This window comes from Mobula hypostoma, chromosome 14, assembly GCF_963921235.1.
Source record: "Mobula hypostoma chromosome 14, sMobHyp1.1, whole genome shotgun sequence".
Lineage (NCBI taxonomy): Eukaryota > Metazoa > Chordata > Chondrichthyes > Myliobatiformes > Myliobatidae > Mobula > Mobula hypostoma.
The window spans coordinates 78,719,085-78,737,092 of NC_086110.1; the positions used below are offsets into that span (position 1 = coordinate 78,719,085).

An 18,008-nucleotide genomic window follows, 5' to 3' on the forward strand; every position below is an offset into this window, starting at 1 on the left:
AGCCTTCAGCATTTTGGGCATCGAGGGAGAGAGGAAGAGGAGAGCCATCCGCAGTACCACCGATGCGGCAGAGAGGGCCTCAAGGTGGCTGTGGCTCAAAAGAGGGGAGCCATGGAGTCATAAGTGTGTGCAATAAAGGAACAGCAGTTATAATGGGTGACTTCAATCTACATGTAGACTGGGTGAACCAAATTGATAAAGGTGCTGAGGAAGAGAATTTCTTGGAATGTATGCGGGATGGTTTTTTGAACCAACATGTCAAGGAACCAACTAGAGAGCTGGCTATTCTGGACTGGGTTTTGAGCAATGAGGAAGGGTTAATTAGCGATCTTGTCGTGAGAGGCCCCTTGGGTAAGAGTGACCATAATATGGTGGAATTCTTCATTAATATGGAGAGTGACATAGTTAATTCAGAAACAAAGGTTCTGAACTTAAAGAGGGGTAACTTTGAAGGTATGAGACGTGAATTAGCTAAGATAGACTGGCAAATGACACTTAAAGGATTGACGGTGATATGCAATGGTAAGCATTTAAAGGTTGCATGGATGAACTACAACAATTGTTCATCCCAGTTTGGCAAAAGAATAAATCAAGGAAGGTAGTGCACCCGTGGCTGACAAGAGAAATTAGGGATAGTATCAATTCCAAAGAAGTAGCATACAAATTAGCCAGAGAAAGTGGCTCACCTGAGGACTGGGAGAAATTCAGAGTTCAGCAGAGGAGGACAAAGGGCTTAATTAGGAAGGGGAAAAAAGATTATGAGAGAAAACTGGCGGGGAACATAAAAACGGACTGTAAAAGCTTTTATAGATATGTAAAAAGGAAAAGACTGGTAAAGACAAATGTAGGTCCCCTGCAGACAGAAACAGGTGAATTGATTATGGGGAGCAAGGACATGGCAGACCAATTGAATAATTACTTTGGTTCTGTCTTCACTAAGGAGGACATAAATAATCTTCCAGAAATAGTAAGGGACAGAGGGTCCAGTGAGATGGAGGAACTGAGTGAAATACATGTTAGTAGGGAAGTGGTGTTTGGTAAATTGAAGGGATTGAAGGCAGATAAATCCCCAGGGCCAGATGGTCTGCATCCCAGAGTGCTTAAGGAAGTAGCCCAAGAAATAATGGATGCATTAGTGATAATTTTTCAAAACTCGTTAGATTCTGGACTAGTTCCTGAGGATTGGAGGGTGGCTAATGTAACCCCACTTTTTAAAAAAGGAGGGAGAGAGAAACCGGGGAATTATAGACCGGTTAGCCTAACGTCGGTGGTGGGGAAACTGCTGGAGTCAGTTATCAAGGATGTGATAACAGCACATTTGGAAAGCGGTGAAATGATCGGACAAAGTCAGCATGGATTTGTGAAAGGAAAATCATGTCTGACGAATCTCATAGAATTTTTTGAGGATGTAACTAGTAGAGTGGATAGGGGAGAACCAGTGGATGTGGTATATTTGGATTTTCAAAAGGCTTTTGACAAGGTCCCACACAGGAGATTAGTGTGCAAACTTAAAGCACACGGTATTGGGGGTAAGGTATTGGTGTGGGTGGAGAATTGGTTAGCAGACAGGAAGCAAAGAGTGGGAATAAACGGGACCTTTTCAGAATGGCAGGCGGTGACTAGTGGGGTACCGCAAGGCTCAGTGCTGGGACCCCAGTTGTTTACAATATATATTAATGACTTGGATGAGGGAATTAAATGCAGCATCTCCAAGTTTGCGGATGACACGAAGCTGGGTGGCAGTGTTAGCAGTGAGGAGGATGCTAAGAGGATGCAGGGTGACTTGGATAGGTTGGGTGAGTGGGCAAACTCATGGCAGATGCAATTTAATGTGGATAAATGTGAAGTTATCCACTTTGGTGGCAAAAATAGGAAAACAGATTATTATCTGAATGGTGGCCGATTAGGAAAAGGGGAGGTGCAACGAGACCTGGGTGTCATTATACACCAGTCATTGAAAGTGGGCATGCAGGTACAGCAGGCGGTGAAAAAGGCGAATGGTATGCTGGCATTTATAGTGAGAGGATTCGAGTACAGGAGCAGGGAGGTACTACTGCAGTTGTACAAGGCCTTGGTGAGACCACACCTGGAGTATTGTGTGCAGTTTTGGTCCCCTAATCTGAGGAAAGACATCTTTGCCATGGAGGGAGTACAAAGAAGGTTCACCAGATTGATTCCTGGGATGGCAGGACTTTCATATGAAGAAAGACTGGATGAACTGGGCTTGTACTCGTTGGAATTTAGAAGATTGAGGGGGGATCTGATTGAAACGTATAAGATCCTAAAGGGATTGGACAGGCTAGAGGCAGGAAGATTGTTCCCGATGTTGGGGAAGTCCAGAACGAGGGGTCACAGTTTGAGGATAGAGGGGAAGCCTTTTAGGACCGAGATTAGGAAAAACTTCTTCACACAGAGAGTGGTGAATCTGTGGAATTCTCTGCCACAGGAAACTGTTGAGGCCAGTTCATTGGCTATGTTTAAGAGGGAGTTAGATATGGCCCTTGTGGCTACAGGGGTCAGGGGGTATGGAGGGAAGGCTGGGGCGGGGTTCTGAGTTGGATGATCAGCCATGATCATAATAAATGGCGGTGCAGGCTCGAAGGGCCGAATGGCCTACTCCTGCACCTATTTTCTATGTTTCTATGTTTCTATAAGTAGCTAGCCATCTGGACACAAGCTGGGGTCTGATCAGCCCCTGCTGGGTCACCTGGAGGAGGTTGTATGATGTTGAAAGACCCGAAACACCTGATGATTCCAGAATATCACTGAAGATGTGTCCAGAGGCATCAGTAGATGTATGTACACAGCGGGAGTAAACCTCGAGGACAAATCCAGAGCTGGAGTCCCTAAGGCAGTACGACGTTGCCTTCAACCTCATTCTGGCAACTCCTGCAATGGCACTGGTGCCAAGCTGTATCGGCCCTAGTGCCCTTCCCTTGGACAACATCGGTGGCGTGGAGAGGGGAGACTTGCAGCATAGGCAACTGCTGGTCTTCCATACAACCTTGCCCAGGCCTGCGCCCTGGAAACTTTCCAGGCGCAGATCCATGGTCTCGCGAGACTAATGGATGCCACCATACCGTGGAGAGCATTCTAACTGGTTGCATCACTGTCTGGTTATTGGAGGAGCCACTGCACAGGATCAGAAAAAGCTACAAAGGGTTGTAAACTCAGCCAGCTCCATCGTGGGCACCAGCCTCCCTAGTATTGAGGTCACTTCAAAGGCGGTACCTTAAAAAGGTGGCATCCATTGTTGAGGACCCCTGTTGCCGAGGACATGCCCTCTTCTCATTTCTGCCATTGTGGAGGAGGTACAGGAGCCTGAAGACACACACTCAATGTTTCAGAAGCAGCTTCTTCCCCTTTTCCATCAGATTTCTGAATATATATTGAAACCACGTGCACTACCTCACAAACACGAGGAATTCTGCAGATGCTGGAAATTCAAGCAACACACATCAAAGTTGCTGGTGAATGCAGCAGGCCAGGCAGCATCTCTAGGAAGAGGCACAGTCGACGTTTCAGGCCGAGACCCTTCGTCAGGACCTTCGTCCACCTGAAGATCCTGACGAAGGGTCTCGGCCCGAAACATCGACTGTACCTCTTCCTAGAGATGCTGCCTGGCCTGCTGCGTTCACCAGCAACTTTGATGTGTGTTGCACTACCTCACTACTTTTTTCTTTCTTTGCTCCCTTTTAGCGCTACTTATTTAATTTTATATATACCGGTATGTATGTATGTATATGTGTATATTGATATATAGATGAAACCCTGCTGGTTTCCTTGGGCTGCGCAAGTCTAGGGAAGACACACTCCGGTCCCGCCAAACCCATGAGATTGAGACGGCTCTCCCACCCCAAAGCCCGGTCTGTGTGGATGCTGTGTAATTTGCAACCCTGTTACAACTCAGAGCTGAGAAATGACAGACAGCACACTGCATATGATTAAAGGAATTACCTATATGAATCTTAACTAAAGGGTTAGTTAAGAAAAGAAAGAAAAAAACAAAAGGGCTCATTTTAACTAAACAGTCAAATGTGCACAGGCTGGAGCTCAATTTGCCGATCCTCAATCGATCTTGCCGCCCGGCTCCATCGAATCACAATCTCCCCACTGGGTCTTATCCTATGACCGGTTCTCTCCAGTGTCTTCTCCTTTTCTTCTCTCGCCGAACAAAAGCCCCAGCTCACATTCCAAAGCATCCATTATCTCTAACCATAACCCAAACACTACTTCTACAGAAAGACCATTACATTAGCAGTGAAACCTTTCCCAGGGTGTTACACTTGTATATAATCTTACTGTAATTTATAATTTTACTATTATGTATTGCTGCTGTAAAAGAACAGATTTCCCAGCATACGCCAGTGATATTAACCTGATTCTGACATCACTGGATGTTCAATTGCCTCTAGAACCAGCCTGACCTTGGTTTTGTTTCCAACTGCAGACTGTTCACTTGCTCCTGGGACAAGTCATTGAAGTGCTGGGATGTCAAAACCGGAAAAGTTCTGGTAGGTGTTTGTTGATGACTCTTCTGTCTGAAGTCTCCACTACGGGGATAGTAAGCTCCCACTCTACACACACATGGCTAACTTGTAATCTCAAATCTAACACATATCTCCTCAGCAAAGTTTTATCATTATGCTGTGCACTGCTACCATAGAAACCGGGGGTGGGGGGGGTGGGATGCTGAAGGCCGTCAGCAGTGGGATTCTCCTCCTGTGGCCTGGAATGTGTGGACAATGTTCAAGCACGGACAGGGAGGGTTGGATTGGGTGGATGAGCAGGAATTTCCATGGGAAGTGGCTAGACAGGAAATGGGAGATGGTTTGAGAAGCCAGCAGGCATGAAGGACTGAATGGCCATATCTCCTGTCTGACCCTGGTTCCTGTTCCCCCACAGTGGGCCGTTGTTCACTGCCGACCCCTGACCTGCTGTGATATTTCCTGTGATGGAAAACACGTTGTGTGTGGGAGCGACATTGACAATGCAGTCTACGTGAGAGCAGCCGAATCCGGGAGTTCTGTCCTCAGTCTGAAAGGCAAGGGGCAGGGGAAGAGAGGGAGAGTGTTGGGAAAGAGTGGAGGGTAAGGTAGAGGGACGCGCTTTCCTTCCTTCTTCCTATATTCTCTTTACCGTAATCCTCAGTGTTGGGGTGTCCTTAGTCAGAGGGGACTGGTGGGCTCTTTCTGTGCTTAACGATATTAGAATCACTGGGTGGACCCCATGGCCCTCACCCACCGTCTGCACCCGCCCCTCCCCTGCATCAGCTCACACTTCCTGTCTATTGACCGATACCCCACACTCCCCATCTGGATCCCACCCCTTGTCACCCACTGCTCAGCTATAGTCCAAAATCCCCTTTCCCTGCCTGAATCTCCCACACAATGCCCCCACCCCTCAACCAACACCTTGCCCTCTTGCTGTCTCCCTGCCTCACTCGTTCCTCCGCTATGATGCATCCTATACCCACATCCCCTCCACATGCACAGAGCAACCTTCCCTCTGATGTTTCTCGGCACAGATCAGCACCGCAGTACTGTGACCAGGTGTCGGTTCAGTCCTGATGGACAACGCATAGCCTCCACGTCCTGTGACCGCACGGTTCGGATCTGGGACATGCTGGCAAACAGAAACACTATGGCTCTGGAGAGGTGGGTGTTTGTGTGTGTGTGTGTGTGTGTGTGTGTGTGTGTGTTTGTTTGGCCTGGTGAATTTAGGATGGTGCTGCTAGTCCACAGTTTATGGTTTACATTCCCCCACTCTGGGGTGTTTCAGGTGGTGCTACTAGTCCACGGTTTACGGTTTACATTCCCCCACTCTGGGGTGTTTCAGGTGGTGCTACTAGTCCATGGTTTACGGTTTACATTCCCCCACTCTGGGGTGTTTCAGGTGGTGCTACTAGTCCATGGTTTACGGCTTACATTCCCCCACTCTGGGGTGTTTCAGGTGGTGCTGCTAGTCCACGGTTTACGGTTTATATTCCCCCACTCTGGGGTGTTTCAGGTGGTGCTGCTAGTCCACGGTTTACGGTTTATATTCCCCCACTCTGGGGTGTTTCAGGTGGTGCTGCTAGTCCACGGTTTACGGTTTACATTCCCCCACTCTGGGGTGTTTCAGGTGGTGCTGCTAGTCCATGGTTTACGGTTTATATTCCCCCACTCTGGGGTGTTTCAGGTGGTGCTGCTAGTCCACGGTTTACGGTTTATATTCCCCCACTCTGGGGTGTTTCAGGTGGTGCTGCTAGTCCACGGTTTACGGTTTATATTCCCCCACTCTGGGGTGTTTCAGGTGGTGCTGCTAGTCCACGGTTTACGGTTTACATTCCCCCACTCTGGGGTGTTTCAGGTGGTGCTGCTAGTCCACGGTTTACGGTTTATATTCCCCCACTCTGGGGTGTTTCAGGTGGTGCTACTAGTCCACGGTTTACGGTTTACATTCCCCCACTCTGGGGTGTTTCAGGTGGTGCTGCTAGTCCACGGTTTACGGTTTACATTCCCCCACTCTGGGGTGTTTCAGGTGGTGCTACTAGTCCATGGTTTACGGTTTACATTCCCCCACTCTGGGGTGTTTCAGGTGGTGCTGCTAGTCCACAGTTTACGGTTTATATTCCCCCACTCTGGGGTGTTTCAGGTGGTGCTGCTAGTCCATGGTTTACGGTTTACATTCCCCCACTCTGGGGTGTTTCAGGTGGTGCTGCTAGTCCACGGTTTACGGTTTACATTCCCCCACTCTGGGGTGTTTCAGGTGGTGCTGCTAGTCCATGGTTTACGGTTTACATTCCCCCACTCTGGGGTGTTTCAGGTGGTGCTGCTAGTCCATGGTTTACGGTTTACATTCCCCCACTCTGGGGTGTTTCAGGTGGTGCTACTAGTCCATGGTTTACGGTTTACATTCCCCCACTCTGGGGTGTTTCAGGTGGTGCTACTAGTCCATGGTTTACGGTTTACATTCCCCCACTCTGGGGTGTTTCAGGTGGTGCTGCTAGTCCATTGTCTATGGCCTGCGTTCCCTGGCTGTGTCTACACGTTGCTGATGACATGTGGCCCCTGGTCCTTCCTGGCTGTGCCTGCACCTGTTGCGGTTGATGTCCTGTATAACTGTGTGGTGCTGCGGGCACCAGTATCCTCTTTACAGTGGGTGCCTGAGAAACGGTTCCCTCAAAAATCATGGAAGAACTCAGCAGGTCAGGCAGCATTTGTGGAGGGGAATAAACAGGCAATGATTTGAGCCGAGACTCTTCATAAGACCATAAGGCATAGAAGCAGAATTAGGCCATTTGCCTTGTCGAGTCTGCTCCACCATTCAATCATGGCTGACCCTTCTTTCCCCCTCAGCCCCACTCCCCGGACTTCTTGCCGTAACCTTTGATGCCATGTCCAATCTAGAACCTATCGAGCTCTGCCTTAAATACACCCAATGACCTGGCCTCCACAACTGCCCGTGGTAATAAATTCCACAAGTTCACCACCCTCTGGCTAAAGAAATTTCTCAACATCTCTTTTTTAAATGAACATCCCTCCATCCTGAGGCTGTGCCCTCTTGTCCTTGTCTCCCCCACATCTATCATGTCTAGGTCATGACCGGACTGACCTCCTGCCTCAGCAAGGACCTGGACTCATTGCAATTTGCCTATCGCCACAATACGTCAACGGCAGATGCAATCTCAATGGCTCTCCACGCAGCTTTAGACCACCTAGACAACACAAACACCTATGTCAGGATGCTGTTCATCGACTATAGCTCAGCATTTAATACCATCATTCCTGCAATCCTGATTGAGAAGTTGCAGAACCTGGGCCTCCACCTCCCTCTGCAATTGGATCCTCGACTTCCTAACTGGAAGACCATATTCTGTGCGGATTGGTGATAACATATCCTCCGCGCTGACGATCAACACTGGCACACCTCAGAGGTGTGTGCTTAGCCCACTGCTCTACTCTCTATATACACATAACTGTGTGGCTAGGCATATCTCAAATACCATCTATAGGTTTGCTGACGATACTGCCATTGTTGGTAGAATCTCAGGTGGTGACGAGAGGGCGTACAGGCGTGAGATAATGGTGGAATGGTGTCACAGCAACAACCTGGCACTCAACGTCAGTAAGACCAAAGAGCTGATGGTGGACTTCAGGAAGGGTAAGACGAAGGAACACATACCAATCCTCATAGAGGGATCAGAAGTGGAGAGAGTGAGCAGTTTCAAGCTCCTGGGTGTCAAGATCTTTGAAGATCTAACCTGGTCCCAACATATCAATGCAGTTATAAAGAAGGCAAGACAGCGACTGTACTTCATTAGGAGTCTGAAGAGATTTGGTATGTCAACAAATACACTCAAAAACTTTGTGAGCAGCCAGGTAGTGCAGAGCACCCCTGTAGCCATTCCCCTGAATAATAGGTTTACCGTCCTGGATACTGTTGGTGGGGACAACCGACCAGGTGTGAGCCACAGTGGCAGGGCCTCCGGCACTGAGTCTGACCCTGTGGTGCAGAAGGGTGGGATGGAGAAGAGGAGAGCTGTCGTCATTGGAGACTCTATAGTCAGGGGAGCAGACAGGAGATTTTGTGGACGTGAGAAGGACACCCGCGTGGTTTGTTGCCTCCCGGGTGCCAGGGTCCGGATGTCTCTGACCAGGTGCATGACATCCTGGTACAAGAGGGAAAGCAACCAGAAGTCGTGATACATGTTGGGACCAACGACGTAGGCAGGAAGAGGGATGAGGTCCTGAAGTGTGAGTTTCGGGAACTAGGCAGAAGGCTGAAGAACAGGACCTCAAGGGTGACGTTCTCAGGATTGCTGCCAGTGCCTCGTGACAGAGATGGTAAGAACTGGAGGAGATGGCAGTTGAATGCATGGCTGAGGAGTTGGTGCAGGGAGCAGGGTTTTAGATTTTTAGATCATTGGGATCTCTTCTGGGGAAGGTGGGACCTGTACAGATTGGATGGGTTGCACCTGAACTCGACGGGGAGCAATATCCTTGCAAGTAGGTTTGCTAGCATGGTTCGGGAGGGTTTAAATTAATTTGCGAGGGGGATGGGACCCAGAGCAATAGAGCAGTGAAAGAAGTGCATGGAGTAAAGCCAGATCTAACATACAGAGAGGCTTTGAGGAAAGAGAAGCAGAATAAACAGTGTAAAGACAGTAAGGTAGAAGGACTGAAGTGTGTGTACCTCAATGCAAGAAGCATCAGGAACAAAGGTGATGAACTGAGAGCTTGGATACATACATGGAATTATGATGTAGTGGCCATTTCAGAGACCTGGCTGGCACTAGGGCAGGAATGGATTCTCAATATTCCTGGATTTCAGTGTTTTAAAAGGGATAGAGAGGGTGGAAAAATGGGAGGAGGGGTGGCATTACTGGTCAGGGATACTATTACAGCTACAGAAAGGGTGGGTAGTAGCAGGATCCTCTTTTGATTCAATATGGGTGGAAATCAGGAACAGGAAGGGAGCAGTTACTCTATTGGGGGTATTCTATAGGCCCCCTGGTAGCAGCAGAGATACAGAGGAGCAGATTGGGAGGCAGATTTTGGAAAAGTGCAAAAATAACAGGGTTGTTATGGGTGACTTTAACTTCCCTAATATTGATTGGCACCTGATTAGTTCCAAGGGTTTAGATGGGGCAGAGTTTGTTAAGTGTGTCCAGGACGAATTCCTGTCACAGTATGTGGACAGGCCGACCAGGGGGAATGCCATACTAGATCTAGTACTAGGTAATGAACCGGGTCAGGTCACAGATCTCTCAGTGGGTGAGCATCTGGGGGACAGTGACCACCGCTCCCTGGCCTTTAGCATTATCATGGAAAGGGATAGAATCAGAGGGGACAGGAAAATTTTTAATTGGGGAAAGGCAAATTATGAGGCTATAAGGCTAGAACTTGCGGGTGTGAATTGGGATGATGTTTTTGCAGGGAAATGTACTATGGACATGTGGTCGATGTTTAGAGATCTCTTGCGGGATGTTAGGGATAAATTTGTCCTGTTGAGGAAGATGAAGAATGGTAGGGTGAAGGAACCATGGGTGACAAGTGAGGTGGAAAATCTAGTCAGGTGGAAGAAGGCAGCATACATGAGGTTTAGGAAGCAAGGATCAGATGGGTCTATTGAGGAATATAGGGAAGCAAGAAAGGAGCTTAAGAAGGGGCTGAGAAGAGCAAGAAGGGGGCATCACGAGAAGGCCTTGGCGAGTAGGGTAAAGGAAAACCCCAAGGCATTCTTCAATTATGTGAAGAAAAAAAGGATGACAGGAGTGAAGGTAGGACTGATTAGAGATAAAGGTGGGAAGATGTGCCTGGAGGCTGTGGAAGTGAGCAAGGTCCTCAATGAATACTTCTCTTCGATATTCACCAATGAGAGGGAACTTGATGATGGTGAGGACAATATGAGTGAGGTTGATGTTCTGGAGCATGTTGATATTAAGGGAGAGGAGGTGTTGGAGTTGTTAAAATACATTAGGACAGATAAGTCCCCGGGGCCTGACGGAATATTCCCCAGGCTGCTCCATGAAGCAAGAGAAGAGATAGCTGAGCCTCTGGCTTGGATCTTTATGTCCTTGTTGTCCACGGGAATGGTACCGGAGGATTGGAGGGAGGCGAATGTTGTCCCCTTGTTCAAAAAAGGTAGTAGGGATAGTCCGGGTAATTGCAGACCAGTGAGCCTTACGTCTGTGATGGGAAAGCTGTTGGAAAAGATTCTTAGAGATAGGATCTATAGGCATTTAGAGAATCATGGTCTGATCAGGGAGAGTCAGCATGGCTTTGTGAAGGGCAGATTGTGTCTGACAAGCCTGATAGAGTTCTTTGAGGAGGTGACCAGGCATATAGATGAGGGTAGTGCAGTGGATGTGATCTATATGGATTTTAGTAAGGCATTTGACAAGGTTCCACACGGTAGGCTTATTCAGAAAGTTAGAAGGCATGGGATCCAGGGAAGTTTGGCCAGGTGGATTCAAAATTAGCTTGCCTGCAGAAGGCAGAGGGTGGTGGTGGAGGGAGTACATTCAGATTGGAGGATTGTGACTCGTGGTGTCCCACAAGGATCTGTTCTGGGACCTCTACTTTACGTGATTTTTATTAATGACCTGGATGTGGGTGTAGAGGTGTAGAAGGGTGGGTTGGCAAGTTTGCAGATGACACAAAGGTTGGTGGTGTTGTAGATAGTGTAGAGGATTGTCAAAGATTGCAGAGAGACATTGATAGGATGCAGCAGTGGGCTGAGAAGTGGCAGATGGAGTTCAACGCAGAGAAGTGTGAGGTGGTGCACTTTGGAAGGACAAACTCCAAGGCAGAGTACAAAGTAAATGACAGGATACTTGGTAGTGTGGAGGAGCAGAGGGATCTCGGGGTACATGTCCACAGATCCCTGAGAGTTGCCTCACAGGTGGATGGGGTAATTAAGAAAGCTTATGGGGTGTTAGCTTTCATAAGTCGAGGGATAGAGATTAAGAGTCGCGATGTAATGATGCAGCTCTATAAAACTCTGGTTAGGCCACACTTGGAGTACTGTGTCCAGTTCTGGTCACCTCACTATAGGAAGGATGTGGAAGCATTGGAAAGGGTACAGAGGAGATTTACCAGGATGCTGCCTGGTTTAGAAAGTATGCACTATGATCAGAGATTAAGGGAGCTAGGGCTTTACTCTTTGGAGAGGAGGAGGATGAGAGGAGACATGATAGAGGTGTACAAGATAATAAGAGGAATAGATAGAGTGGATAGCCAGCGCCTCTTCCCCAGGGCACCACTGCTCAATACAAGAGGACATGGCTTTAAGGTAAGGGGTGGGAAGTTCAAGGGAGATATTAGAGGAAGGTTTTTTACTCAGAGAGTGGTTGGTGCGTGGAATGCACTGCCTGAGTCAGTGGTGGAGGCAGATACACTAGTGAAATTTAAGAGACTACTAGACAGGTATATGATGGAATTTAAGGTGGGGGCTTATGTGGGAGGCAGGGTTTGAGGGTCGGCACAACATTGTGGGCCGAAGGGCCTGTACTGTGCTGTACTATTGTATGTTCTATGTTCTATAGATGTACCATGGAGAGCATTCTGACAGGCTGCATCACTGTCTGGTATCGGGGGCAGGGGGGGGGGACTACTGCACAGGACCAAAAGATGCTGCAGAGGGTCATAAATTTAGTCAGCTCCAAGGTACCCAGGACATCTTCAATGAGCGGTATCTCAGAAAGGCAGCATCCATCATTAAGACCCTCCAGCACCCAGGGCATGCCCTTTTCTCACTGTTACCATCAGGTAGGAGGTACAGAAGGCTGAAGGCACCCAGTCAGCGATTCAGGAACAGCTTCTTCCCCTCTGCCAACCGATTCATAAATGGACATTGAAACCTTGGACACTACCTCACTTTTTAAAAAATATATAGTATTTCTGTTTTTTGCACAATTTTAATCTATTCAATATACATATACTGTATAGAGTATACAGAATAAGATTTACTTATTATTTTATTATTTTTTTCTTCTATATTATGTACTACATTGAGCTGCTGCTAGTAAGTTACGAAATTTCATGTCCCATGCTGGTGATAATAAACCCGATTCTGATTCAGATTTGAAAGGTTTCAGTGAGATTCCCCTCAGCCATCTAGATTCCAGCAAGTACAGACCCATCCTTCTATGATGACCCTTTCATTCCCGGAATCATCTTTGTGAACCTCCTTTGAACCCTCTGCAATGTCAGCACATCTTTTCTTAGATGAGGAGCCCAAAACTGTTCACAATGCTGAAGGTGAGGCCTCATCAGTGCTTTATAAAGCCTCAGCATCACATCCTTGCTCTTGCATTCCAGACCTCTTGAAATGAATGCTGACATTGTATTTGCCTTCCTCACCATCGACTCAACCTTCAAGTTAACCTTTTGGGTGTTTGTGCAAGAATTCCCAAATCCTTTTGCATCTCAGATTTTTTGGATTTTCTCCCCATTTGGAAAATAGACTGCATATTTATTTCTTCTTCCAAAGTGCATGACCATGCATTTTCCCACATTCTATTTCATTTGCCACTTTCTTACCCATTCTCCTGATCTATCTAAGTCCTTCTGCATCCTACCTGTTTCTTCACAACTACCTGCCCCTCCGCCAACCTTTGTATCATCTGCAAACTTGGCAACAAAGCCATCTATTCCATCATCTAAATCATTTATATACAGCATAAAAAGAAGTGGTCCCAACACCGACCCCTGTGGAACACCACTAGTCACCGGCAGCCAACCAGAAAAGGATCCATTTATTGCCACTTGCTGCCTCGTACTAATCAGCCAACTTTCTGACCATGCCAGTAACCTTCCTGTAATACCAAGACCTCATAACTTGGTAGGCAGCCTCACGTGTGGCACCTTGTCAAAGGGTTTCTGAAAATCCAAATGTACAACATCTACTGCATCCCCTTTATCTATCCTACTTGTAATCTCCTCAAAGAATCCCAATAGGTTCGTCAGGCAAGATTTTCCTTTAAGGAAACCATGCTGACTTTGTCCTATCTTGTCCCATGTCACCAAGTATTCTATTACCTCATCCTTAATAATTGACTCCAACATCTTCCCAACCACTGAGGTCAGGCTAGCTGGTCTATAATTTCCCCTCTGCTGCTTTCTCCTTACTTAAAGAGAGGAGTAACATTTGTAATTTTCCGGTCCTCTGGTACCATGCCAGAGTCCAATGATTTTTGCAAGTTCATCGCTAATCCCTCCACAATCTCTACCGCTACTTTTCAGAACCCGAGGGTGTAGTTTTTCTGGCTTGAGTGACTCATGTACCCTTAGGTCTTTCAGCTTTTTGACCTTGTAATAATTTCTGCACTCACTTCTCTTCCCTCACACCCTTCAACATCTGGCATACTGCTAGTGTCTTCCACAGTGAAAATACTCATTTAATTCATCTGCCATCTCCTTGTTATTTCTCTGGCCTCATTTTCTAGCACCTCAGTTCTCTTTATTTTTTACCTGCATGAAAAATCTTTTACTATCTACTTTGATATTGTTTGTTAACTTGCTTTCATATTTTATCTTTTTCTAATGACTCTTTAAGTTAACCTCTGTAGGTTTTTAAAAGCTTCCCAATCCTCTGTTTTCCTACTATTTTTTGCTTTGTTGTATGCTGTATCTTTTGCTTTTACATTAGCTTTGCCAGCTATGGTTGTACCATTTTGCCATTTGAGTATTTTTTGTATTTGGAATTGTGAGGGGATCCAGGAGTGCCCCTATTAACTGTTTGGAAAGGAGAGAGAGACAGTTATTTACCACTGATACGTTGCTTTTGAAAAGAGAGAGAGAGAGCAAGATTAACGGTTGGACTGTCACTTTAAGGCATTGGAAGTAACTTTGGATTTTTACTGAGTTTGGAGTTGGAGACAGCACCCAGCAGCTTGTAAGTTGCTATGGTGACTGAAGGCGGTGTTATTTAATGGACACTCGATGTTATGATTTTCAGCAGGTTGTTGATGTTACTTCCAAGGACTTGTTGCCCGCTTGTGCATTTCTTCACAGACAAAGGAGGGAGGGACTCTTTGAGTGACAGGTGATGCTCAGCACAGAGAAATGAATGGGAGGTCAGATGATACAGACCTCCGACACATGATCTGGACACTGAATGAGCATTGTTGTGCCCGCAGAGAAAGTGGGTTTTGGAGGATCGACCAGGCGGATCGATCCAAATTGCTATTCCACCATTGAAGAAGGGGTTGACTGGTGGGGAGTTGTCTATGTGTCCACCCTCGCTGGGGTGATAGCTCCACCACAGAAGACCGGTCCCCCTGGTTAAAGTCACAGTCGGTGACTTGTAAAGGATTTCGGAGGTCGATGAGAAGATCAAAGGCATCAGCTCACCTGAAGACTCAACTCTCTCTCCCTCTCTCCCTCTCCATCACTACTCAACTAAATACCATGAACTGAACTGAACTGAACTTTACTCAACAGCGTAAGACTGTATCTTTTTACCCCTAGACTTAAAGAAGCTATATATATTCCACACTTACTTTTATATATAATCATTGCTAACCTGTGTGATTTATTTACATTTATATTACTGTTTGCATAGTTACTAATAAATATTTAGTAGTTTATAGCAATACGAGACTCCAAAGTGGTTTCTATTTCTGCTGGTTCTTTATCCCCGTCACGGGGTCCATGACATAAATTGGGGCCTGCGTCCGTGATATGAACAATTGGCGGGAGGCTGGTTTGAATTGATTGGGGGAAAATCCCTTTTGAATTTGTACTTTTGATTTGGTTGTGTGGAAAAAACAGCAGAAATGGATGTTAGAGACTTTCTGAAATCACCAGACCTGGTGACTCTGAAGTTTGCTAAAACATATGAGTTGCAGGACATTGCTAAAGAATTGAGAATTGAGGTAAAGAAGGGTGTAAGTAAGGTAGAAATTCAAAGGAAAACAGTTGAATATTATATTGATAAGGGAACGTTTGATGAGGAGGCGTTAGAGTTGTTCGTGGAAGGTGAACCTACTGAGGATGAGCTTCAGCTTCTGTTGGAAATATTAAACAGGGAGCATGAACTGAAGTTAAAACAGCTGGAGAGAGAGGCAGAAGAGGCAGAAAGACAGAGACAGCTCGAGAGGGAGAAATGACAACGTGAAGATCGCGTGGCAGAAAGACAGAGACAGCTCGAGAGGGAGAAATGACAACGTGAAGATCGCGTGGCAGAAAGACAGAGACAGCTCGAGAGGGAGAAATGACAACGTGAAGATCGCGTGGCAGAAAGACAGAGACAGCTCGAGAGGGAGAAATGACAACGTGAAGATCGCGTGGCAGAAAGACAGAGACAGCTCGAGAGGGAGAAATGACAACGTGAAGATCGCGTGGCAGAAAGACAGAGACAGCTCGAGAGGGAGAAATGACAACGTGAAGATCGCGTGGCAGAAAGACAGAGACAGCTCGAGAGGGAGAAATGACAACGTGAAGATCGCGTGGCAGAAAGACAGAGACAGCTCGAGAGGGAGAAATGACAACGTGAAGATCGCGTGGCAGAAAGACAGAGACAGTTTAAAAGGGAGAGGTTGCAGCAAAGAGGTTTAGGGTCGGACCCTGATGATTTTTACAACTTGGAAGGCTTGTTTCGTGTGATGAATTTAAAAGTTGTGTTCCTGATGAGGTAAGGGCATACCCAGTGGCAGAGGATGCCCCTACCCTGAGGGGGTCTGTTAAGAAAACAGACAAAGAAGTTTTAACCCACGAAGTTGAGTTTACTGCAGGAAAGGGTTAGCCAGAGAATAACTGGGAGGTTCAAGATGACCTTGAATTTGAAACTGGGACAAGTGATGACAGCCCAGAAGAGGCAGTTGTTCCGATTGAATGTGTTCAGGTTGTTGAAGTACCTGTGAGCACAGGATTCTGAACCTTGTGTTGAGGCTCAGTTGAAGTCTGAGGTGCCTGACTTGGTTGAAAGGGAATGCAGTCCTTTTGTGTCAGATGGACTTGGTTCAGTGAGTAAGGGGTTAACCTTGGTATCAGTGGAATGTGAGGATTCTCAGTCATTTGTAGTAGACCGTGTTTTAAAAGCTGGTGAGGTCGATGTTGCTGGAAGTAATGGGAAAAGTGCTGTTCCTGGACTTTTGGATAAAGTGCTGGAAAAGGTTGGATTGGTTGTGCGACCTTTGACCCTGCTTGCCGGACAAAGGCCTGCTGAGACAGGCTGCTCTTGGTTGTTGAATTTTGTTTGGACGTTTGGAGGGAAGCACCTGCAAGGTCATGCTGTTATTCAGAGTGATGTTATGGAGAGGAAGAAGAGTTGTTGTGGTTTACATGGGTTATAATCCGTTGATGTTTCTAACTAAGATGAAGGATAAGAATAGAAGGTTGTTAAATTGGAGTCCGTTATTGCAGGAAGGTGACTTAAAAATCAAACATGTGAAAGGTACTGACAATGTTATAGCTGATTAGATGTCCAGATGTTGTTGAAAACTGTAACCATTTTTGCTTTGTCATCTAATGTTTTTTTCCCTGTATTGTTTAAAACCCTGTGATGGACATTTAAAAAAATCGTCTTCGACAATTTTTTTTTCCCTGAGGAAGGGGAGTGTGAGGGGATCCAGGAGTGCCCCTATTAACTGTTTGGAAAGGAGAGAGAGAGACATTCATCATTGATAGTTTGTTTGGAAAGGAGAGAGAGACAGTTATTTACCACTGATACGTTGCTTTTGAAAAGAGAGAGAGAGAGACAAAGATCAATGGTTGGACTGTCACTTTAAGGCATTGGAAGTAACTTTGGATTTTTACGGAGTTTGAAGTTGGAGACAGCACCGAGCAGCTCGAAAGTTGCTATGGTGACCGACAGCAGGTTGTTGATGTTACTCTCAAGGACTTGTTGCCTGCTTGTGCATTTCTTCACAGACAAAGGAGGGAGGGACTCTTTGAGTGACAGGTGATGCTCAGCACAGAGAAATGAATGGGAGGTCAGATGATACAGACCTCCGACACATGATCTGGACACTGAATGAGCATTGTTGTGCCCGCAGAGAAAGTGGGTTTTGGAGGATCAATCAGGCAGATCGATCCAAATTGCTATTCCACCGCTGAAGAAGGGGTTGACTGGTGGGGAGTTGTCTATGTGTCCACCCTCACCGGGGTGATAGCTCCACCACAGGAAAACTGGTTCCCCTGGTTAAAGTCACAGTCGGGGACTTGTAAAGGATTTTGGAGGACGATGAGAAGATCGACTGCATCAGCTCACCTGAAGACTCGACTCGACACTCTCTCTCTGTCTCTGTGTCTGCGTCTGTCTGTCTCCCTCTCTCTCTCTCTCTCTCTCCATCACTACTCAACTCAATACCATGAACTGAACTGAACTTTACTCAACATCGTAAGACTGTACCTTTTTACCCCTAGACTTAAAGAAGCTTGGTTTTCATACATATATATTCCACACTTACTTTTATATATAATCATTGCTAACCTGTATGATTTATTTACATTTATATTGCTGTATTGTGTAGTTACTAATAAATATTATTAGTAGTTTATAGCAATACTGGACTCCAA

General features: G+C 46.4%; 1 protein-coding gene across 1 annotated transcript in view; it reads left to right on the top strand.

The window, feature by feature from the left end:
- LOC134356368 (WD repeat-containing protein 88-like) overlaps nucleotides 1-18,008 on the top strand; it is an 82,840-nt gene that overhangs the window by 29,990 nt on the left and 34,842 nt on the right. The window contains exons 4-6 of the mRNA XM_063067282.1: nucleotides 4,451-4,514; nucleotides 4,906-5,044; nucleotides 5,528-5,657. Of these exons, the coding sequence (XP_062923352.1) occupies nucleotides 4,451-4,514; nucleotides 4,906-5,044; nucleotides 5,528-5,657 (333 nt within the window). The remainder of the gene's footprint in view (nucleotides 1-4,450; nucleotides 4,515-4,905; nucleotides 5,045-5,527; nucleotides 5,658-18,008) is intronic.